Below are 25,343 nucleotides of genomic sequence, written 5' to 3'. Positions count from 1 at the left end.
TACACAATGGAATACTATGCAATGATAAAGAACAACAGTGGAGCCATGAAACCTCTTATAACATGGAGGAAGCTGGAGGGCATTATGCTGACTAAATTTAGTCTGTCACAGAAGGATAAATATTGCATAAGACCACTATTATAAGGACTCAAGAAAAGGTTTAAACACAGAAGAAAATATTCTTTGATGGTTATGACGGTGGGCAGGGAGTGTGAGGTTTATTCACTAACTAGACAGTAGATAAGAATTACCTTAGGTGAAGGGAAGGACAGCACACATTACAGGGGAAGTCAGCACAACGGGACTAAACCAAAGCTAAGAAGTTTCCTGAATACAATCGAACACTTTGAGGGACAGAGTAGCAGGGGCAGGGGTCTGGGGACCATGCTTTCATGGGACATCTAGGTCAACTAGCATAACAAAGCTTATTAAGAAAATGTGCTGCATCCTACTTTGGTGAGTGGCGTCTGGGGTCTTAAAAGCTTGCAAGTGGCCATCTAAGATGCATCAATTGGTCCCAACCACCTGTAATAAAGGAGAATGAAGAACACCAAAGACACAAGGAATGTATTAGCCCAAGAGACAGAAAGGGCCACATAAACCAGAGACTTCATCAGCCTGAGACCAGAACTAGATGGTGCTTGGCTACCACCAATGACCACCCTGACAGGGAACACAATAGAGTCCATGATGGAGAGGTGAAAGGTAGGGTGCAGAACTCAAATTCTAGTAAAAAGATCAGACTTAATGGTCTGACTGCAACTGGAAGAACCCTGGAAAGCATTGCCCCTGGACTGTCAACCCAGAAATAAAACAATTTCAGAGGCCACCTCTTCAGATGAAGATTGGAGTGGACTTGGGACATGAAATGATACTCCTAAAGAGTGTGCTTCTTAGCTCAAGTAGATACATGAGACTAAATGGGTAGCTTCTGTCCGGAGGTGAGATGAGAAGGCGGAGAGGACTAGGAGGTGGCTGAATGGACATGAGGAATCAGGGGTGGAAAGGAGGAGTGTGCTGTCACAGTATAGGGAGAGCAATGAGGGTTACATAACAATGTATGTATAAATTTTTGTATAAGAGACCAACTTGAAATGTAAACGTTCACTTCAACTAAAGTAGTCCTTGTCCTGCATTGTTTTCACAAGTTTGATTTTCCCAGATGAAGTTTTGAGGTTTTTAGTATTAACAAAAGATGAGCTGCTGTGATTAGTTTTTCAATTCTAACAAATGTTATGGTGTCACTTTTAGCCAATTTTAATGTTTCATTTTGCATTATTTCTACCAATAGCATTCCCTATATATTGAATAAAAGATGGGCTGTATCTTTCTGCATTTCTTCATTATTCCTGTTTTTCATTAGGTTGTAGAAAAGAATAACATAATTCCCCTTAAAATAGCTGAGGATTGCTCTAACAAGGAGGTAAAAAGAACATCATCAAAATGGCTGGGAAAAACACCGTCAACGTAAAAAACCCTATTGCATTCCCACAGCCCAGAAGAACAAACTGCTATGTCCAAGCCTATCTTCCCGTGCCCTACCCCCCAAAAAAAGCTGAATAAAAAAGGGCAATAATTAAATTTTGAGAATTCAGAAATTACTTACACTTAATTTTGAAATACCGTAAGATTCTCAGATAAACCTTGTCTTTTAAAGAACTGCAGCAGAAGAGGATAAGAGCATGAGCTATGGAGCTAGACTGGATGGGTTTTAATCTTGAGTCTGCCACTTACTAGCTATATGACCCTGGGCAAGTTACTTAACCCCCTTGTGCCAATTTATGATCCATAAAATTAGTGTAATACTAATACCTACCTTATAGAATCGAGCATTAGATTAGCTAACACATGTAAAAAGCTTACAACAGTACTTGCCATGTAGTAAGTGCCCCCTAAATGTCCCTTAGCTATTTAGTCCCATTTTAAATTATGTAGGCCATTGGGCAGGAAAAGGAGAAGGTAATAATTCCAAAAAGTAGAATAAAGATAATTGCGAATTAACAAAATATAGGACATTAATACTAATTATAATACATGAAATATTGACTAATTTGTTAAATCTCAGACTAACCACCCCTACAATTCCACTCTGTAATTTTTATTTTGAAACTTGGTTCTGAACTATTTCCCCCTTGACCCTATAATGTACTTACCAAATCAATATCAAAAAAATGGTCTGCACAGACAAGAAACTTAAATGTCTATCAGTAAGATTCACAAGGTGATGATGCTTAAAACCATGCTTCCATAAAAGAGGAAGGGGAAGATGTCATTTTTTTAATATATAATAGTGGTTATTATCACCTTAATGAGTTATTGCTAAGCATATTCACTCTACTGTTGGATGATTTAATTATATATTTCCATAAACCCAGGCCTTGAATATTCTTATTTTACTTTAACAATTCTTGAAACACAGCTTGTTTTCAATGGAGCAATTGACTTAAACTGTGTCATATAATCAAATTCAGTAAAAAATGTGAATACTCTTACAGATTGTATTTGAGTTTTAAAATGACTAAACCCTATCAGAACTTTAAATAGGCATTATCATGTAACTGCAATAGAAATTTAAGATTGTAACAGTTTTTATTACACTAAAAAATATACAAACATCAATATACAAACTCCTTAGAACTCAGAATAATCCATAGGTTTTTTTTTCTTTATCTAATAAATGAGAATGAATGCCAACTAAGTACAAGTATCATTATGTATTTAAAAATAAAAAACCCTAGGATATTTGTGTTAAAAGATCATTTTCAGAAAGATACTTTATTAGCATGAAAGGAACTATACATTTCAACATGTTTTTTCAATATCTTATGTCAGAATACATATGCATAAAATGCTTAAACGGCAACAAAAAAAACAATAAAATACAATATTCCCAGATATCTAAATTATCTGCATAACATTTTGAATCCATTAAATATTAGAAGTTATTCATCATTCCAGTCAATGAACATGCAACGTTTTATAAGAAAAAAAAAAAAAAAAACTCTCATACACTGTTGATGGAAGTATAAAATGGATCAACCATATTGAAAAAAGGTCCATTTCACTCCTAGGTGAAGAGAAATGAAAGAATTGTGCCCACAAAAAAATTGTACTGTAAGAATATTCATAGAAACTTTATACATTATAGCCAAACTCTGGAAATAAACCAGTCCATCAACAGAGAATTGATAAACTGTGGAACATTCATACAATGGAATACTACTCAGCAACAAAAAGGAATGAACTATTGATAAATGTAGTATCAGGTTCAACACGGGATGAATCTGAAAAATCTTGAGGTAGGTAAAGAAACCAGAAACAAAGAATACATACTATATGATTCCAATTACATGAAGTTCTAGAACCAGCAACATTAACCTATGATTTCTTGAAATTTAGAAAAAAGGTTGCCTGAGGTGCCAGGGAATTGACTAGGAAGGGGGAGGGAACTTCCTACTGTGATGGTAACAGTCTAAATCTTGTTCAAGATTTAGATTCAAGTTACACAGGTGAATTCATTTGTCAAAACTCATCAAATGGTACAATTAAGATTTGTGCAGTTCAGTGTATGCAAATTTTACTCAAAAAACATAAACAAATACTGAACTCCAGTTAATAATACTCATGCTAAAGTGTTTAGGGGTAAAGTATACTAATATCTGTAACTTACTTTAAAATGCATTTTTTTAAAAAGGTGGATTGAGTCTCTATTCGCCTGGAGCCAACAGAGGAAGACGGAAACTCAAGAATCATAGAAGCAACTAGACTACAGGACTAACACTCTCCATGAACCACTGCTTCCTCTAACATGACACCAGAATAACTAGACGGTGCCTCAGTAGCATTACCAAATGTCTCGATCAAGGACACAATAGGTGGTGGATCCTGATAGAAAGGGAAAAAATGTGGAACCGTACTTCAAACTCCCAAAGTATCCAGACTTATGGGATCCACTGAGGCTGCAGGAACCCTGAAGGCTACCACCCTGGAATACTCTTCAAACCTTGAGACAAAACTATCCCCTGAAGTTATCTTTAAACAAAAACACAGTTTAGCTCAAAAAGAAAAGAATGTCATCCTTAAGTATTGTGCTTTAAAAAAAAAAAATATGTATATATATATCTATATCTTTGAGACTAATGGGACAACAATAATTCTAAAGCACAGATGAGAAGTTTAGGGGGTCAGTGAGTCTACATTAATGGGAGAGAAACAACTAGAGTAGAAATAGCAAGAATGTGGACACAATGTGAAGAATGTAACCAATACCAGTATACAATGTGTGTAGAAATTGTTAAATGAGAGTATGATTTGTATATTTTCACCAAAAATAAAATAAAATTTATAAAAGGTGGAGGGACAGATGGCTAGATGGACAAATATGTAATAAAGCAAATACAGCAAAATATTAATTGCAGAATCTCGGTGGCAGGTATGAACGTTATGAACTATATGAACTATAAAATTCTTTCAGCTTCTTCTATACATTTGAAGAGTTTCTTAATAAAATGTTGGAGGAAAAAATCTTTGTAACAGAGGTGAATTCACCTATGATTTTAAAACGCCAGAAACCTATTAACAAAGTAATTCTAATTCGTATCCATTTTACTGTTTAAATTGTTTGAGTGGAGTTGAGTGGTTATTTTTATTTATTTTGCTTTCTACTATCTACAAAGCAATTGAAAATTAAAAATAAGTAATATGAATTCAAATTATAGCTACTAGTTTTAATCAACTAATTCAAGAAATATATAATATAGTGAACTAATTTCTCAAAATCGTATACAGATTTAGCATGACAGTTCGCAAATTTTAAGAATTTACTCTTGTATTTTAAGTACTATAACCGTATTTTATCTAATTTTTAAAAGTATTTACAAGCAAATTCACAATCAAACATTTAACTGATTTTGAGAATCTGCCAGTCTTAACATTTGGAAAAAAGAAACATATTTAGATATAGTGCATTTGGCATTTATTATAATACAATCTTCCAAATAAATATATTTCAATAATGCCCAATCAAAATTTTTTACCTCTATAGTACTGAATTCTTTGATTTATGGCACACAAAAAGTATACAAATCAATACAATGTATTACTTTACCTTGTATTTAAAAGGACATGTATTAACAAAGCACTTAACCACTATTATCTACAGTATATATACAAATTATTACCCTCTGAATTATTTAAACATGTCTATTTAAAATTTGACATTACTCTGAAAAATGGAACATGGAAAATGATTCATATTTTAAGCATTTTCACATAAGTCAAGATGTAATAGGGTAGATAAATTTTTCAAAAATGAAATAACCAGAGCTTCCAACAGGCTCATTCAGGTTCAAACCCCTGCTGAGAGTTTGCATTTCTAAAAAATTCCTTGCTGAAAACTGGCATTTCTAACAAGATCCCAAGAAGTTATATGTAAGAATCAACTGGAGGATCTTGTTAAAATGTAGATTCTGATTCAGTGTATCTGGGGTGGAAATGCAAATTCTCAGCAGGGGTTCAAACTGGAATGGACAGGTCCAAAGCCCTGGAAATAACACCAAGCTGATGTCTCGTTATACAAAAAGAAAAGTACTTAAATTGAATACTGTAACAAATCTTCAGGCATTTGTTAGAAGTGAAAGAGCTTTAACTTTCCTTGGGATGCTACTTTAACAAACTTAGTTTAGAATACCACAAGTTATAATAATAACCATGTATTCATTTACGTTCACATGTATATATGGAAGACAGAAAGATGGCAAAAATAGCCTATTCACTATTTAAATGACTGATACATTGGATGAAAAAAATCTTTTCAAATTCTTTGTATTTTTAGAGAATCAAGTCTACTTTTTAAAAAGTAAAATCACTCTTCTCTATGATGTTTTCCCAGCATCGCATTTTATAGGTAAACCTCATAGCCCCAGCCAGTTCTCTATGATATGCAAGCTGTGTGGTGGCTTCACTGTGTTCGACTACTTCCAGTACAATTTTCCCCTTTACATTCCCATTAGTGAAACCTGTCCTCAACAAAGACTGCTAATGTGAGCTGGCTAAGTTATTCCCCAAACTCAAGTGTCAATATCAAAAATAAAAGAAAAAAGCTTTAGCTCCGAACTTCTCTAAGATATTCTGCAGGATGATAATGAACATTGCCTTCAAAAAGGGATCTACTGTCAAATAAGTAGTTTTCTTTATACAGAAATTCTCATAAACTATACACCTATATAACGGAATGTTGTAGGGGAGGGAGAATTATACAATGAAGCAGAATCATATGCTGCTATAAATTCACTTCAATGAGCGTAATTCTGGTGTTTAAAAATATGTAAAAATAAGTTTTTAAAAAATTCTACACAACCTCTAATGCTAGCAAACTATGTCACCTAACACAACCAAAGAAACAACAATCTTGAACAATACTGGAGAAAAATATGACTGTAGCAGACTATGTTTGCATTATTTTGTGGGCAGCAAGAGAATTTTTAAGGGCAATTTTATCTATACATAATTTTTACCTTCCACACTGATTTTAGAACTTAACTACCAAAACAGATACATTTTTTTCAACACTAAATTCCTTCCTAGAAATAGCTCACAGAATTAATGTTCCATAGAACATACTTTGAAAATCCCTGGCTTAGCTATACAGAGTCAATATTCAAAACGAACATTCATTATCAATTCATAGTAGCATGCTGAGATTGTTAATATGAATTACATTTTATACAGTAATTTGCTTTCAAGTTAAAGCTTACTACTATAAAGATGTATTTAATAGAATTATATTGTAAAACATCTTCTCAAATTAGAATTATAAAATTCATTAGACTCAAAGAGAAGTCATAAGACAGATTAAAGAGAGAAGATAAAAAATGATAGATACATATTACATATTCAAGGCATTTTTATAATAAAAATTTTAACTCTAATAACAGATATAAAATGCCTTCCTTTTAATTTAACCAATTAGGCAGTCAACAAGCTAAAACAGTACCATAAAAGTCAACTTTCTTTTTGTTTTTTTCTACTTCTATGGAAATTTTTAATTTTCTCACTATAATGTCCACCTCCAAGTGCTGCTATAACACTCTTCCTAAATCATGCATCTAATCATATCCTTCTGCTTATCAAAAGTTTTCAATGGTTTCCCTTTGTATATTCAGTTAAATGTGACTTTAAAAACAGCATTTAATGTAATCCATAATCTAGCACCAACCAACTTTCAAATTTATACCCCTCAATTCACCTTCACCCATTCTTCTTTTCAATAAAAAATCTGAGAATCTAATAATGATTTCGGCACCAAGTTATGTTCCAAAATACTTTTTTCCAGTGGTTTTCAAATTTTATCTTGCACCAGAATTGAGAGAGTTTGTTAAAACACAGATTACTGAATCCCACCCCTAGTGTATGATTCAGCAGGAAAGGGGTGAGGCCTGAGAATTTACATACCTAAACAGTTATCAAGTGATGCTGAGGTTGCTGGTCAGGATCTACACTTTGAGAACCATTTCTGTATTCCAAGGTCACAAAACTGGAAGCCAACTGGCTGAATGAGGCCCATATTTTGTCTGTCTAGTATTTTTAAAACATGTTAAACATTTAAGAATTAGAAAATTAAACAACAAATTCCGATTTCTAGCTTATTCCTGCATATAAAAATTCAGCTAGAGCTAAATAGTACCTCATTTAGTCATGGGAGATGTCCTCGTCTAGGTTACCACAGCCTTGCTTGGCACCCTCCACACTCACATCACCTGGCTGAGCACTGTATTTTGCTTGTACACCCTGATCCACTTTCCCCATTCTCTCTGCCTTTTTTTATAATGCTCACTGCCTTTTTTTATATTGCTCACTCTGACTTCAAACACCCTTTCTTCCTGTATTGCTGAAATTCTGTTGTTAGGTGCTGTTGAGTAGGTTTTCAACTCATAGCAACTCTGTGTGACACAGAAGAAATGCTCCATAAAGTTTCTAGCCTGTAATCTTTACAGATGCAGATCACTAGATCTTTCTCCTACAAAGCTGTCTGGTGGGTTCAAACCCCCAACCTTAACAGTTGTGCCACCAGGGCTCCTTTGCTGAAATTCTACTTACCCTTTTATAAAACTTAGCTTAAAATCCCTTCTCAATGAAGCCCCAGCAAAAATAGAAATCCTTAAGGAATATACATACTAAAGATTTAACATAAAGTTGTGTATTTTAAGAGTCAAGGTTTTATTTATTTCCACAAATACCAAAATTGCACTATTTACAAAAATAAATGTAAATACAATAGACTGTATCATAAATTATAAACATATATAGAATGTTTTTGGAAATTTTCTAAGTAAATTAATTTTGTCCATTCTGATTTTTACTGTGAAAGAAATCTTTACAATGTCATTTAAATTAAGACATATTTTAAAATCATATATATAGCCAAAGTATAACATAGCTCCATTAGAGTATCGCATCTTATTTTCCTGGTCAAAAAAGGGAAGACGGGGGAAATTGATACAATTCCCCTGATTTCATAACCTAACAGTCTTTTAAAGCAATTTTAATAAAATAAATGCTTCTAGTTTTTAAATCTGGAGAATATTTTAGAGGATTTTTGCTTCTATGGAATAAAAAACCAAACCAAACCTGTTGCCGTTGAGTTGATTCTGCCTCATAGCAACCCTACAGGGCAGAAAAGAACTGCCCTATAGGGTTTCCAAGGAGCAGCCTGTAGATTCAAACTGCTGACCTTTTGGTTAGCAGCCAAGCTCTTTAAGCACTGCACCACCAAGGGCTCCTCTATGGAACAGTAGGTGGGAAAATTACACATAGCCAGAAATGCTGAGTGCTGGTCTTGCCTCTGCCATAAATAGCTTTGTTATTCCATTATAAATCACTGACTTTTCTCTGGATCTTAGTTTTGCTACCTTTCAATTGAAAAGTTGAGGAAAAATGTGGTTTCCAAATACCTTCCATCTCTAAAAATCCTAGGACTACTGCTTCCAAAGATGAAAGCATATTTAAAAAAAAAAACAAAGGTATTTAGACAAACTTCTTGCTATTAGGTTAGTATAGCTTTTAAATCAGACTGACTTAGTTTTCAAAGCTCTAATTTAAAATGCTGAAGACTCAGAACTTAGAAAGAATATGTATGTGTTTGTAAATGTATGTGTGTCTATTTTTAAGGTACCCTGATGGTGCAATGGTTAAGCGCTTGGCTGTTAACCGAAAGGTCGGCGGTTCGAACCTACCAGCTGCTCTGTGGGAGAAGAGATCTGGTGATTTGCTCCCAATAAAGATTACAGTCTAGGAAATCCTACGGGGCAGTTCTACTGTGTCCTATAGGGTCGCTATGAGTAGCAGTCAACTCAAGGACACACAACAACAACAACATGCTATATTTTAATGAGCAGAAGAAATTATCTTTTTATAAGGCCAACAAACTTCTTAGAAAAAAAATGGGGGGAAGAGAATGAAATATATAATCATGCTAACCAATAAGTAAATCTGAGTGTATCTCAAAGGAAAATTTAATAACAACAAAGTTTTTCCATAATAGAGAGTAACAACATTTTTCAAGAATACGCATTTTGCTTGAGGATATTCTGAATGAAATTTTGGCCAAAATTAAAATGATTAAAGTGCAAGATTCAAAAAAAATTTTAGAGACCATTATATTCTGGCAGATCATGCCGTAAGCGAATTGCTTTCAGCTTCTCCACTTCAATTTTTGCTCTTAACAGTTCTTCCTCTAGCTGTTGCCTTCTTTTCAATCCATCCCTCTTCTCCTGAACATATAATCCAAAATTTTTTTGATTTTCTAAAATTATCTGATGCTCCTCTTTCAGCATTTGCAGAATCTGAGGATCATACCCTAATATTGATCTAAAGTGTTCTCCACTCTCGTGCCGAAAAAATCCATCTCTCCTTGGAATAGAAGATGGAGACAATGTCATTCTCATATCAACAGAGGACAGAGATGGCGACAAAGATCTTTCCATAACGTGTACTAAGTCATGTTCTTCTCTTTGCTCTAAAGTATCACTCTGTTGAGAATTTAAAGCCAGTGGAGGTGGTGGTTTAATGTCTTCTTCTTGCTTCACCTCCACTGTAATAGCAACAGGTTGGTGATCCAACATTACCTGTAGTGAACTGGTACCAGCCTGTGCTTCCTCATCCAAGTTTGCACTACAGCACACAAAAAAGCATTATAAAATGTAAATCAAATGAAGACAAAAGTATATTTATAGCATAATATATTTAATATACATTGAATTATTAAGCTTTAAAGCTATGAAGAAAATTAGGAAACAAAAATCTTTAACCCTTGAAATAACAAATTAAAGTAATTAAGGCTAGGATTTAAATGATATATATATATATATGTCTCCATATGTAAAAAGATCCTTAACTTTAAAGTTGGGCTGTTAAAAAGACAGCCCTAATAATTACAAAAGCCAAGGAGGCAAATAAAAAAGAGAAACCATTTTCAACGCTCTTAAAGAGACATCAACTGTCCCTACAACCCTGAGGTTCCTAAATGATGTAAAACCCAAACTCGTTGCCGTCAAGTTCATTCCTACTCATAGCGACCCTATAGCACAAAGTAGAACTGCCCCATAGAGTTTCCAAGGAGCAGCTGGTTGCTGGATTCGAAATAGCCGACCTTCTGGTTAGCAGCCAAGCTCTTAACCACTAGTCCACCAGGGCTCCAAATGATGCAAAAGGCAGTTTAATGCACCTGGGCCTTGCTCTCATCACACCTGAGCCCTAGACTTCCTGTTCTGCTCTCCTGGACTAATCTAAAATTACCAAAGTCCTTTTAGTCAAGTTTATCCCTAAACAAGTCTTATGCCCATCCCTTGAGCTCTAGGAGGGCTGCTCCAGGCCATTTATAGGAGGTATTGATTTCTCCATTTGTCAAAAGAAAAATCAAGGCTTTGCACGGCTTTACAAAAACTGCCCTATGGTGCAGTTCTACTCTGTCATATAGGATCACTGTGATTCGGAATCAACTCAAAAGCACACAACTAACTATTATGTGGTTATCCTAACTATCCTACTTTCAATGATAAGACATTTCCCCTTTACCTATCCTGTTCACAAGAGCAAGCGTTTTTGTTCACCACTGCCTAGCATAATACTGTACTGGGAACGGTGCTCATCATGTGTTGAATGATTGAATAAGTGAATAAATGTAATTTCTTTTTAATTGAAATGTTTTTAAACGGCCTGGTGGTGCAGTGGTTAAGAGCTATGGCGAGCTATGGCTGCTAACCAAAAGGTTGGCAGTTCGAATCCACCAGCTGTTCCTTGGAAACCCTATGCAGCAGTTCTACTCTGTCCTATAAGGTGGCTGTGAGTCAGAATTGACTCGAAGGCAACCAGTTTGTTTTTTTCTTTTTGGTTTACATACAATATAGAAGCCCTGGTGGCACAATGTTTAAGTGCTCAGCTGCCACCTGGAGATTAGCTCCCATAAAGATTACAGCCTAGGAAACTGTATGGGGCAGATCTACTCTGTCCTATAGGAACGTAATGCACTGGAATCGACTCAACGGCACACAACAACAACGTAACAATATGGAGTCCATTGTGCAAATGGTTAACATGCTCAGCTGCTACCTAAAGGTTGAAGGTTCCAGTTCACCCAGAGGCACCTCAGAGAAGAGGCCTGGTCGTCTATTTCTGAAAAATTAATAAATAAAAACCCTATGAAGCACAGTTCTACTCTGACATACTTGGGGTCACCATGAGTTAGAACTGACTGGACTGGAACTGGTTATATCCAATATATTGGAAGTTTATAGTATTTACATGTAATTTCCATAAAATATGCATTTCTATTAGTGGCAACTACAATTTTACTGCTAACCTTTGATATAATAATATTTATTATGACATTATAAACTCAATGTACCTTATAATCCTACTGTACTTTTTAAATAATTTTGTGTGTATCATTTAGCTGTTAATTAAGAAATAATCTTGTTTCTTGAGTGCGTTTTTTTTTTTTTTTTTTTTTAATTATACAGCTTCTGCCTAACTTAAAAATAAAAGTATAGAGGGGAAGGAGATTATGGGATCATTAATGGAAATATTCTTAACATTATTTAGAGAACATTTTACAAACGATAAATAACATAGTTAATAATGCATTCTACATGGATTAAAATGCTGGAGTAAGTTCAAGTAGAACCTAAGGGAAAAAAATTAAAACTCCCTAAAGCTCACTTAGTAACAGCATTAAATTGTCAGAAGTATCAGACATTTGTCAAAGATATACAAATGAAATAATTCAACAAGATTTATAGATTATATAAATTCCTTCATTTTAATTTTTATCTTTTTTATCATTTTATGATTTTTTTAAAGACAATGGAATATAAATGTAATTAAAATTAGTAAGGTTTTGCTCCTAGTAACATCTCTTCTAAAAACAGACATGGGAAAAGGTTAAAATTACATATGAAAATTAAGTTTTAAAAATCCACATAATTACTATTTCAAATTAGTATGTATAATAAAGACTATGACTCACAAACACAGACATTATATTCCCATGTAAATTAATACTATGCCTTATCTCTGGAATATTCCATTCCATTTTGATTAAAACATTAAAAGTAAGGTATAACAAAGTTGAGGAAAATGCTTTAGAAAGTCACAAAAATGGTAACAGGGAAGGACTTCTGAAATCTATGAGTCTGAACTCTGAGAACTAAAGAGACTACAAAAACTAAGTATAATCTGACACTAGAGAGTGGGGATAATAAAGATATAAATCAATGTAAATTGTACAGATAAACAGCCTTACAAAAGAGGTATATTTTTAAATATGTTAAACAATATAAGCAGTAATATCTTCCTATTAAGAAAGGAGTTTGGAGAACATAATTACGAAGCATAATTAAGCCTATAGAATAATTATAAACTTCTGAGATAATTAAGATTCAAGATGATGTCAATCAGACAAGTATAAGCACATTAAATACATAATTAAATTAAAAAGCTAAATACAGAGAAAATGGCAGTGTAACTATACTAGCATAAATAACTAAGTGACACTTGAAGTCTGAAAAGTTGATGGTGTTTAAATAGTAGGTATAGAAATGCATAAATGAAACCATTTCATCAGAGAAATCATGGTGACCCAAAAGATCTCATAGAATATGTATATTCTAACCGCCCAAAATGTAAAGACACTTGTATATTTATTATTTCCCTTTCACACTATCACTATTATTTTTAAAATATGCAACTAACTAAACCTATAGTTCCTACCTATAGTTTTCAATATCCCCAAGATACATAGCACTTTATACCTGTAATGCAAGACTTTTTTTCCTTCTAGGGTTCCAGGGAAAACATTTTTTAATAAATAGCACAGAATAAAAACAATTTTACTATGGAGCTTTTTTTAGACATGTGGCACATTAGGATTTGTCATCAGTGAACATTTTAACCAGTGGCTCCATGAATTAATAATCCTCTGCGTAACCATGCCTGAGATTCCCACTGGTGATATTTTTTACGTGTTATCAGCTAAAAATAAGCAGTGAAGAAGCTAGGCTCAAAGATATTTCCCTGGTAAATTACCAAAATAATAGATAAGTTTGGCTAACAAGTTTTGGGGTTTGTTTTGTTTTTGCCTGTTTCCCTCCAAACTTCAAAGGGACTTCACAGGTAATCAAATATTTTGCTTCTATAATGGCTCTTCCACCAATAGGAAAGTGCATGGTAAAGCTTTTGTTTGAGAGGCTCCTCAACTAACAAGAAGGTTACAATGTGTGGGTTTGTAATTTACCCAAATGGTTCAGAACAAGAAGGTAGCTGCCATTTTTATCTTTTGCCAGGAGTTAAGATTTCAATAGCAAAATAACAGTTTTGAAGATTCCCAGGCAAGTATTTACAGAGATCAAATTTAACCAAAAATCTATTTCAAACCCTAAAAGAACCCAGTCCCTCTTATGAGTATACTAAAATTAATAGTTTGATATCTTTGCAAAGCAGTATGAGAAAGCTTACTGTTTCCTATATAACCCATGATCAAAGTAAAACTAGGCCATAAATGAGCATTAAAAAGGAAAAAAAGACTTCTTTTATTGAGTAATCTGAGTCCCTAATTAGGCATTAACTCCCTTTCCTTGTGCTCATCTTTTAAGTTAGTAAAAATAATTTAAACCAACTTAAAATATGCAATCTTGCCATTATTAAGTTTACTTAATTGCTGACTTAAGTTTTTTAGTTCAATGCATGTATTCAATAAGTGTTGACAGAGACCATTCATAAAATGGTTAAGATTACAAAAGCAATGGTTCCATTTCCCTTGAAACTTCTAACTTTATATAAATTATACATAAAATTGAAAATCCTAATGAAATGTAATCTTAAATAAAATAAGAAAAAGGTATCTCTCTAAAGCTACTTTTAAGTAACTTAAAGCTTAAAAAGTTTATTACGGCAGCGGATAACTTTTACTTTTTAGAAACTACAGAGGAAGGGAAGGGTGAGGTGAAGAGAGCAAAAAGTGGCTTAAATCAAATGCAGCAGAAAAATTCCTTAAAGCTTCACTATTCTTTTTTAAGAATGCAAAACAAAGACATTATTCATAGCTCCTATTGTGGAGATGTTTACTATGCATATCTCTATCACAACTAAACCAAAGCCCAATAGATAGGAGGCGCCATAATTATCCACAACAAAATAAAATAAAGCTTACCTTTGTATGTGGTTCCTGTCTCTTACCAGGCAAAAACTGGAAATCTGGGGAATCATCTCCATAAGTTTCTTGGTTGGCTCAGAAATATTGCTTTTAAAATCTGATTGGGTCTCTTTTTGCTGCAATAGCTCCTGTTTGGCATATTCTTTGAGCCTTTTGTAAAGGGTGCGTAGGCCCTGCGCTGTTCGAGGAGGGCGGTCTACTCCAACTGCATTATAGTTAACTGCTATGATATCCCAACATCTATTCTTTTCCACTATTACTGAATGTTTATTAGTGTGTTCTTCGAGAATTTTAACATATGGCTTCACAAGCTTTAGCAAATCAAGCTTTTCAGATAAGGTAAAATTGGAAGATCTAGCCTTTCCTACCATTGTTCTTTTCTGAAACCACCATGCAGCCTCCAGCTCTGCTCAGCTCTTTTCACAAACAGAAAAAGATCAGGCTTAACTAGGCTAGCCTCATTTAGGCCCACGCCTACAGGGGAGGGTTTATTAAAATTCCTCCAGCTTAAGCTGACGCAGGTTCAGGAAATCTGCTTAAGCCAAGCCTGACCTACATAAAGCTTCTCACTGAAGAAGACAGGAAGGCACAAACAAAACACACTTGTATGTAAAGAGAACAGCTCGAGATAGGATTTAACACACAGAGGTCTGGAGATAAGCATGGAACACAGCTAAAAATTAGCTAATTTAGGGAGCATATCAGATTTCTGCACATGTATGCCTAGCTGATAGACTGAAACTACACTGCAGTTATTACTTTAATAAAAACAAAAGAGGCACTGTTTTGTGCTATTTGTTTACAAATCCAGTAGACAGAAAAATACAAACCTAAAGATCTGACGTGGTGAACGCAGAGATTCCTAACAGAGCCCCTAATCACTGTTTCTGAGCTGCAGCTCTCTCCTACAAAATCTGCATAATGCTGGTCCTGCTGTCAATCAGGAATTGCATATCCTCTAGCTAGTTAGGTTACACCCAAGCTCAGACTCCACTGTAAAGCTAAGCTTCTCCTTCATTTTACAGTCTACAGTCTCCCTGCATATATTTTTCAGTTATTTAATAAGAAATTTTTGTTGAATACTAAATCTAAAATGCAGATGAAAACTGATGTTTTAAAAGCAATGGATTATTCTTGCTGTAATGTAAATGAACGTGCTAGCCAGCTTTGTCATGTATAAAAACCACCATTCAGGGTGAGAAACAGCAGACCCTAATCACACCTTAAGTCTCCACACAACAAAATCGCATTTGCTATTATAATGTAGCAGACTGTTATTTAGCTAGACGCACACAATTTGGACTATGAAAGAAAACAGCTAGTATGGCCATTTGTAAGGACACCAGTTTGCATGTTTAGAATATATTTTCTAATACTAGTCTGAAAACATGTGATAAATAACAATGTAAGCAAAATAAGTCTATTTCTCCTGATATACATGCTTCTCCAGATAGGGCAGAATTAGAACATACTTGAATACACTTCCAGTCAATTAAGTAATTACTGATCACCTATTAAAACTGCTCCTAAGCACTGTGCAAGGCACAATGAAAACAAAGGTGAATCTAGATGCAGTCCCTACCCAGGGGATTGCAGTTGTACAGAAACGCCGTAAATTCTCAATTATCCTGTTTTCATTCTTTCAACAGAAACCACACAATGGGCTAGAGGCTTCAAATGTGTTATCACTCAGGACAGAAACTGAAAGGCTGCTGACAGTTTCACGGAATACTACTGATGATAACCTTTCATTGTCTTGGAGCAGTTTTACAACTCAGTCAACTGTAGAAATCTAATAATGTTTTATTGACTATGCAAAGGCATTCAACTATGCAGATCATAACAAATTATGGATAACACATTGTGAAGAATGGGAATTCCAGGACACTTAATTGTGCTCACAAGGAACCTGTACATAGACCAAAAAGCAATCATTCAAACAGAACAAGAGGCTAGTACATGGTTTAAAATCAGGAAAGATGTATGTCAGGGTTGTATCCTTTTGATAACATCAGTACATCCTGAAAGAGCCTAGTTTACATAAAGCTTGCTAAGAACAAAACAGCAACTCTCTGTTAAACTTTCAGAACATTAATTACAAGAGGCCAAGGGTCAAATGTTAACCCTTACACCAGAACCTTGAGCCCAAAGGTCAGAAAAGGACTCCTTAACATAGTAAAACCACTCCCCTAGGCAGAGACTTAACAAAATAGAGAGACATGCTAACATTATAATGAGATTAGGATTGTACTACGCTTGTTTACAGTATGTTGGAAAACGTAGAAACTTGTAGTTGTGTGATTCGTTAACAACTTCCTCCCTTCTCAGAGTATAAAAAACTGGATCTGAGTAACCCAAGACAGGCAGAGTCTGAGGACTGCACTCCTCTCTGTCTCTGCTTGTGCACAAGCTAGGAACAAATCCTTCGTTCCTCACCCTGGTGCTGTCTTTATTGGTGAAAGCTGCACCGGGCCCAAACCCGAACTTGAGATGGGTAACAATTTCACCATTCTTACTCAATCTGTATGCTGAGCAAAGAATCCTAGAAGCTGGACTACGTGAAGAAGAACATGGTATCAGGATTGGAGGAAGACTCATTAACAACCTGTGATATGCAGATGACACAACCTTGCTTGCTGAAAGCAAAGAGGACTTGAAGCACTCACTGATGAAGATCAAAGACTACAGCCTTCAGTTGATTCCAACTCACAGCGACCCCATAAGACAGAGTAGAACTGCCCCGTAGGGTTTCCAAGGAGTAGCTGGTGGATTCGAACAAGGTTAGCAGCCGAGCTCTTCACCACTGCGCCACCATTGCACCAGTATGGATTACGCCTTAAAATTAAAAAAGAAGAAAAAAAAAAACCTCACAACTGGACCAATAAGTAACATCATGATAAACGGAGAAAATATTGAATTGTCATGGATTTCATTTTACGTGGATCCACAATCAACGCCCATGGAAGCAGCAGTCAAGAAATCAAACGACGTATTGCATTGGGCAAACTTGATGCAAAAGCCCTCTTTAAAGTGTTTAAAATCTTTAGTCTTTAAAAGCAAAGACGTCGCTTTTTTAAGGTGCAACTGATCCAAGCTATAATATTTTCAATCACCTCATATTCATGTGGAAGCTGGAAAATGAATAAGGAAGACAGAAGAAGAATTGATGCCTTTGAATTATAGCACTGGTGACGATTATTGAATATACCATGGACTGCTAGAAGAGCGAACAAATCTGTCTTGGAAGAAGTACAGCCAGAATGCTCCTTAGAATCAATGATGGCGAGACTTAGTCTTACATACTTTGGATATATTATCAGGAGGGACCAGTCCCTGGAGAAGGACATCATGCTTGGTAGAGGGTCAGCAAAAAAGAGGAAGACCCTCAATAAGATGGATTGACACAGTGGATGCAGCAACGGGCTTAAACATTGTGAGGATGGCGCAGGACTCGGCAGTGTCTCATTCTCTTGTTCATAGGGTAACTAACTATGAGTGGAAACTGACTTGAAGGCACCTAACAATAGGAATGCAAGTGATTCTTGTCCATAGATATGCAAATTGCAAATAACCCACCCGAACAACAACTTGACCACAGGTACTTAAAGTCATTCTAGCCTTTTCTGAGTTTTTAAACAGTAAAAAGAGAACCAAGGAAAGCAAGTACTCAGTATGGGTATATGTTTCTTTAGATAATATTTTCCATTATTTTTGAAAGAAATACAGATATTGTCTTAAGAAATGATAAAAATATTAAAAAATGTTCAATCTCCTAGTCATGAAAATACATACTAAAAATGATTTTTAATCTAAAAAACAGCACAATTTTTAAAAGTTGAAAATGTCAGGAGTGGATGAGGGTGTAAGGGAAAGAAACACTCTTCTTGACTGTTCATGGGCGTGTAAAATGCATTTTGGATGACAACTGGAGAGTATCAACATTTTACATGTGCAAAATCTTCTAAAATTACAGTAATTTTACATCAGAGTGTATCTTAGAAAAATACTCAAATGAGCACAAAGAGCAATGAAGCATTCTATACAGTTGCATAGTACTGGAAGCAACCAAAAAGCATATCAGTTGGAGACTAGTTAAATCACTAAGGCACATCCATACTATCTGGTCTAATCTAGGAAGCATTAAAATGAAAGAGGCAGATTTCTATATATTGACTTAAACTCCAAGACACATGGTAAGTAAAACGAACAAGTAGAACAGTAACGCTGTTGCTGTTGTTAGCTGCCTTCGAGTTGATTCCGACTCATGGTGACTCCATGCGTGCAAAGTAGCAGACAGTATAATCCCACTGTGCTTACAAAAAGCACCAGAAGCTAAATACTTCTGTAGGTACAGAATGTATGTATGTAGCCAGAGAATGTATCCAAAAAAGGTCTGGAACTCTAACCAATACAGTAGTTGCTACAGACATGTGGCTATTAACACTTGAAATGTGGCTAATGGTACCGAGAAACTGAAATTTAAATGTTATTGAATTTTAAATAATTTAAATTTTAAAGTTTAAAAACTGAAGCAGTCTATTTTTCCATTAAACACAACTTTACTGTTTTGGTAGGATTACATTTCACCTTAACCCTTTCATCATACATGATACTATTGTTTCTACTATTACTTATAAACACATCAATAATTGAGTCAATATTAACAAAGTGATTCAATTTGAATGATTTTTTCTATCCACTGAAAAATCCAAAACCAAAATCACTGCCATCAAGTCAATTCCAACTCATAGCGACCTGACCCTGTAGGACACAGGAGAATTGCCCCATGGGGTTTCCAAGAAGTGGCTGGTAGATTCGAACTGCCAACATTTTGGTTAGCAGCTGGAGTTCTTAACTACTGCGCAAACAGGGCTCCAAGTAACACTCATGTAATAGATTTATTTGAATATTTTATGCAGACAACACATATTACAGTGATAACAAATGCAAATTCTAAATGGTTATCAATTTGAAATACTGTTTTAACTACTATAATTAAATTATTTTTCTAGTTAAAAAAATAAAAAAGGATAATTTTTTTAATTGAAAGAAATATACTACTGAGACAGAATGGAATACAGATACAGAAGCTAGTACTCCCATCAGAGCAGGAAAGAAAAAAAAAAGACTGAAATAAGGTATATTGCAAAGTTCATGCTGAATACCAATCGCAGTATGTTACAGCAGAACAACAGGGAGATATTTTACTGTGTCAAAATATTTTTAAGTAATAAATTAGACAATATTAAGAGACATTTTCAACAAATAACACAGTGAACATGATGTTTCCTCTCAACAGTCAAAAAAGAGTATCATATCAAATCAGAATTAAATGTCCAAGAGACTTTTTAAATGATTTTTAACAAAATCTGAGCTTGTAACTTTAGCCAGCTATAAAATGGCTTGGATTCTTACATGGAAAAAAAAAAAAAAAACACCATTTTTAGACAGGGAGATAGTAAAAAAAATAAATAAATAAGTATTCACTTACAGAAATTTTCCTAGAATATTACAGGAAAAAAGTATTTTAAAAGCTATGTTTTAAAAATGAAAGATCTTTAATAAAGCAACCAAACAATTCCTTGTAGAATACAAAATCTAACACATTGCTTTAAAAAAAAAAAAAAAATCTTATTAAGCCAATAATAGAAATTTATTGGAGTTTACTGAATATAAAATTTGCAAACTGGGGTAACATTTCAACTAGAGTGTCAGAAATGTTCTGAAGAGGAAAAGAACTTCAAAAATTCTTATACTAAATCTTATCCCCACTGCCATGGAAAAAAGGAGTGGGAACAGACTTGATAAACAAATCTGTGGTCAGAAAGGATTTTCATACAGCATTGTCTTGAAAACAATTAAAATAACTACTGATTTACCCCAGACTGACCTTTGGAGTCCATTTCCCAAAACCGACTGAATTCTTTAAAAGAGCACAAGACAGGTTACAGAAACAGTCACCAAAGACATGACATACATACTAAAAAACAGCCTCCAGTCAGACCCTGGAGTTCCTGCTTCTCAAGTTGGCTGGCTGCCCATAGATAATCTTCCAAAAGAACCCAATGCCTAAGGCAAGTGTCTCCACTAAGCTGTTTACTAAGCTATTGTTTGACCTGAAGGTACTCCAGGGAACAAGTTCCTACAAGGGTTCAAAAAGGACATCCAAGGGCAATAGCCTGTGTGGGTTACCCTAACTTCCATGAAAGCCAGAAATCTGAATTACAGGAGAATTAAAACTCTTTCATCAATATCAAAGATCAATTAGTTCAAAATTCTAAAAATCGTAACAACTTTTCTTTAATTTTAAATGAGTTGTGCAGTATAAGAAACATTACCCAATGAATACTTTGGATTACATTTTAGCTCACAGGACTTCCAAATTTATGAAGAAATGCTGTCAACTGATGGCATATATACATACACAACTCATAGTATAGATATTTTTAAATCTTCTGTATTTGTCAAAGGAGCCCTGGTGGCACTACAGTAAAGCACTTGGCTGCTAACAGAAAGATTGGCAGTTTGAACCCCATCCAGTGACTTCCAGTGAGAAAGACCTGGTGATCTCCTGTAAGGATTACAGCCTAGAAATCCTATGGGGCAGTTCCACTCTGCCACATGGAGTCACTATGAGTAGAAAACTGACTTCACCGCACCTAACAACAACATAAGGGGCCCTAGTGGCACAGAGGTTAAGTGCTCGGCAGCTAACGGATAGGTCGGTGGTTCAAATCCACCAGCCGCTCCACAGGAAAAAGATGTGGCAGTTTGCTTCCATAAAGATTTAGAGCCTTGAAAATCCTGTGGGACAGTTCTACTCTGTCCTATAGGGTCACTCTGAGTCAGAATCGACTCGACAGCAATGGGTTTGGGTTTTTCTTTGGTTTTAACAACAACATATCTGTCAAAAAAGAATTTCAACTACACTTAAAAAAATTAGTTTCTACCACAACAGACAGTACTCCAGCCGTGTTAGATCAAAAATCCAGATTTACTGATTTTTAACACAAGAGACTAATATTTTGCTTACCGCTTCATTCACATACATATAACAAATATTATGCTCCATTTTCTGAGCAGATGCTATGAAAAATGTCATGGATATAGTTATTAAAATCATTTAGAATGTGTATGGAACTGTTGAAAGAAATAAAAGACAATTCAATTTTTTTTTGGTTTTTTGACAATGCTCATTGGTTGAATGTGGAATAGTTTTATAAAGAATTATTGTATTGCTCACTGCAACTCAAGATTTTTTGAAACAAAAGCAATGCTTGCCAAATACTCAATAATCAAAGACAAAAAAAGGCAGTCTGATTTACATTTTCTCATCAATAACACACCACATACTAATGAGCTAAATTTGAAGTTCCAAGGAAAGGAAAAGCTCATTTGTAGCCTAATTAGACAGGTAAGAAAATTTATGCTCAAAGTGAAAATCTTCATAAAAATAGAAATCATTAAGTAATTTTACACATTTTTCTAATATGAATCAATATGAAGAAAACTAACTATAACTGACAGTGCTATGTAAATTGCCTACAAAAACTACAAGACCGTTTTGATACTGTTAAATTTAGAGTTGCTTTTTAATTTATGCAATACGTCTTTGAATTCAATGTTAATAATATAGCTTTGATATAGCGTTAGTGAATTTACTTGGACAGACATACTTTTGAAACAGATATGCTTTTGCTTCAAAATCAAATCAAATCTTCAAAAAAGGTGAAGCAGTTTTGTCAAGGTAGATGCATACATAAAAGAAAAATTATTTTTAACTCAATTCAGTTACTGGAAAACTTTTAAATACATTTAAAACAACTTTGGTATGTACATCTTTTTTTTTAAATTGTAAATATAAATACTGATGAAGAATTGCAATAAAAATTTAGCCCTCAACTTAAGATGTGCTGGAAATGTAAAATACACACCAAATTTAGAAGACTCAGTATGAAGAAAGAATGTAATATACTTGAATAATTTTTATATTAATTACATGTTAAAATGATATATTTTTGACATATTGGGTGTCATGGATTGAATTATGTCCCCCCAAAAATGTGTGTATCAATTTGGCTGGGTCATGATTCCCGGGATTGTGTGGTTGTCCTCCATTTTGTGATTGTAATTTTACATTAAAGAGGATTAGGGTGGGATTGTAACACCACCCTTACCCAGGTCACATCCCTGATCCAATGTAAAGGGAGTTTCCCTGGGGTGTGGCCTGCACCACCATTTATCTCTCAAGAGATAAAAGGAAAGGGAAGCAAACAGAGAGTCGGGAACCTCATACCACCAAGAAAGCATTGCCCGGAGCAGAGAGTATCCTTTGGACCTGAGGTTCCTGCACAGAGAAGCTCCTAGACCAAGGGAAGAGTGATGACAAAGGACCTTCCTCTGGAGCTGACAGAGAGAGAAGGCCTTTCCCTGGAGCTGATGCCCTGAATTGAGACTTGCAGCCTACTAGACTGTGAGAGAATAAATTTCCCTTTGTTAAAGCCATCTACTTGTGGTATTTCTGTTACAGCAGCACTAGATAACTAAGACATTGGGTTAACTAAAATATTTTAAAACAATTAATTTCACATATTTCTTTTTTACTTTTTTTTAATGTGGTTACTAGAAAATTAAAAATGCTGGTCTAAAAGGATATTCACCAAACTAATGACAGCAGCTACCAGTGGGGTACCACTTAGCTACCACTGACACTGAGGAGAACAGTTAAGAAGAACTTTAACTGTATTCTTAGAAAATTTTATAAAAATATTCAATATATCACTTATATGATCAAAATTAAATTATAAACAACTTATACAAACTATGAAAAACAATGCAGTAGGGAAATGGACATGGAATATAAACACAGGACTTAAAGAGGAAAATACATGTCCAATAAATATATAAAAAGAGCTCAACCTCACAAGTAATCAAGGAGATACAAATTAAATGACAGTAATTTTTACCATTCAACTGGCAAAAGTTTAATAACATGTGTTGAAGGTAGAAAAATAGGTTCTCTCATACATTTGCTTACACATACAATTCAGTGACATTAATTACATTCATCATTTTGTGCAACCATCAACATTATCCATTTCCAAACTTTCTCCATCACCCGTAACAGAAATTCAGTGTCCCTTAGTAATACCTCTCTTTTTCTCCCAGCCTTTGAGCTAGCAGCATAGCACATTGTTTCTACCACACAGGGAAAAGGACAGGGGGGGATAAATAACAGTATATTGCTTTAACATTCACATATAGGTAAAGTAGTATAATATTTGAAGGCAGACTATGGTAAGTTAAGATGTACATTGTAGAATCTAGAGTAACTACAAACAGAAAGAAAAAATGAGATAAAACTAATAAACCAAATAATAAAGATAAAATTTAATCATATAAAATACACCATTAATGAGAAGGAGGCAGAAAAGCATAAGGCGGGGAGGGGAAGAACAGATGTGACAAAGAGAAAACAAACAGCAAGATGGTAGATATACATCCTACCCAATCAATAACAACATCAAAGACAAATGGATTATAAATAGTAATTAAGAGGTAGAAACTGTCAGATGAGTAACAAAATCAAGACCCAACTTTATGCTCACTCCTAGAAACCAAACTTTAAATTTAAAAACACACATTGGTTAAATGGAAAATGATGGAAAAAGATATACTACAAAACTCCTAATCAAAAGAATGTTGGAACAGCTAGAGCATCAAAGAAAAATCAAGACCCAACTTTATGCTCTCTCCTAGAAACCAAACTTTAAATATAAAAACATACACAGGTTAAATATAAAATGATGCAGACTTCCGGGCAACATGGCGCTATAGTCTGAGGGACCATGCCAACCCTCTGCAGCAAAGATCAGAAAAACTAGTTCAAAAGGAGTCACATGTCAATCCTGAAACCCTAAGCATCAAATGAAGAGATAAAGAACTCAGCCAAGCACCAAATGGAATAAGAAACTGACTGAGAACAGAGAGTGAGGAGAGATACATGCAGAGGTCCCCTATCAGCTACCGCAGCGCGGATCCGCCATTTTGGACTCCTATCAGAGATCAGCGAACAGGGGGTACGAGAAAGCAGCTTCACGGAGCTTCCAGCAGGAGACAGAACAACCAGTAACCAGCGAGATATGCTTTCCCACCCCCCACCCTTCTTCAACCCCACTTAGCCTCCTCTGCTTCCTGCAGCCACAGTCTCTAGGCCAGGAAGCACCAGCTTCACTCCGGTGTTGCTTGGATTCCACCTGCCCGCACTGCCCGGCTCCCTAAGTGCCTTTTATTGGCTGCTGGTGTTGCTTTTTTCCACTTTAGATTTCTTCCTTACCTCTCACCACCTCCCCCTCCTTTCTCTCAAATACCTGGCTTCGAGTGCCATCTTTACTTCTTCCCAAAAGGCTGCAAAGCACCGTTCGACTGTGAAACTGCTTCCCGGCCCGTGCCGCCACGCTTGTGGGACCCCCGGGGCTTTTTTGTTTGTTTGCTCTGATTTGTTCTGTTTTGATTTGTTTGTTTTCTTTTTCTTTTCTCGGCTTTGGAGCCCTTTCTAGCCAGGCAGTACCATGTGGCATGGAAGCTACTCCCTTACTCTGCGCAGCCGCACAGGAAAATCCCTGGGGGCATTTCT

At 35.1% G+C, this 25,343-nt stretch overlaps 2 protein-coding genes across 2 annotated transcripts in view; both read right to left on the bottom strand.

Annotated features, from left to right (window-relative positions):
- Positions 1-25,343, bottom strand: part of RAD54B (RAD54 homolog B) — a 77,066-nt gene that overhangs the window by 32,727 nt on the left and 18,996 nt on the right. The gene's annotated exons all lie outside the window — the stretch shown is intronic.
- FSBP (fibrinogen silencer binding protein) lies at positions 9,266-16,393 on the bottom strand. The gene is made up of 2 exons (XM_004370770.2): positions 14,705-16,393; positions 9,266-10,170 (listed from the first exon to the last, which is right to left on the bottom strand). The coding sequence occupies exons 1-2, from the start codon at positions 15,076-15,078 to the stop codon at positions 9,645-9,647; spliced, it is 900 nt and encodes a 299-aa protein (XP_004370827.1). The 5' UTR covers positions 15,079-16,393; the 3' UTR covers positions 9,266-9,644.

This window comes from Trichechus manatus, unplaced genomic scaffold (genome assembly GCF_000243295.1).
Source record: "Trichechus manatus latirostris isolate Lorelei unplaced genomic scaffold, TriManLat1.0 scaffold00009, whole genome shotgun sequence".
NCBI classification, from domain to species: Eukaryota; Metazoa; Chordata; class Mammalia; order Sirenia; family Trichechidae; genus Trichechus; species Trichechus manatus.
Note: the sequence above shows the minus strand (reverse complement) of the source record. Positions and strands in the feature narration are given on the sequence as shown.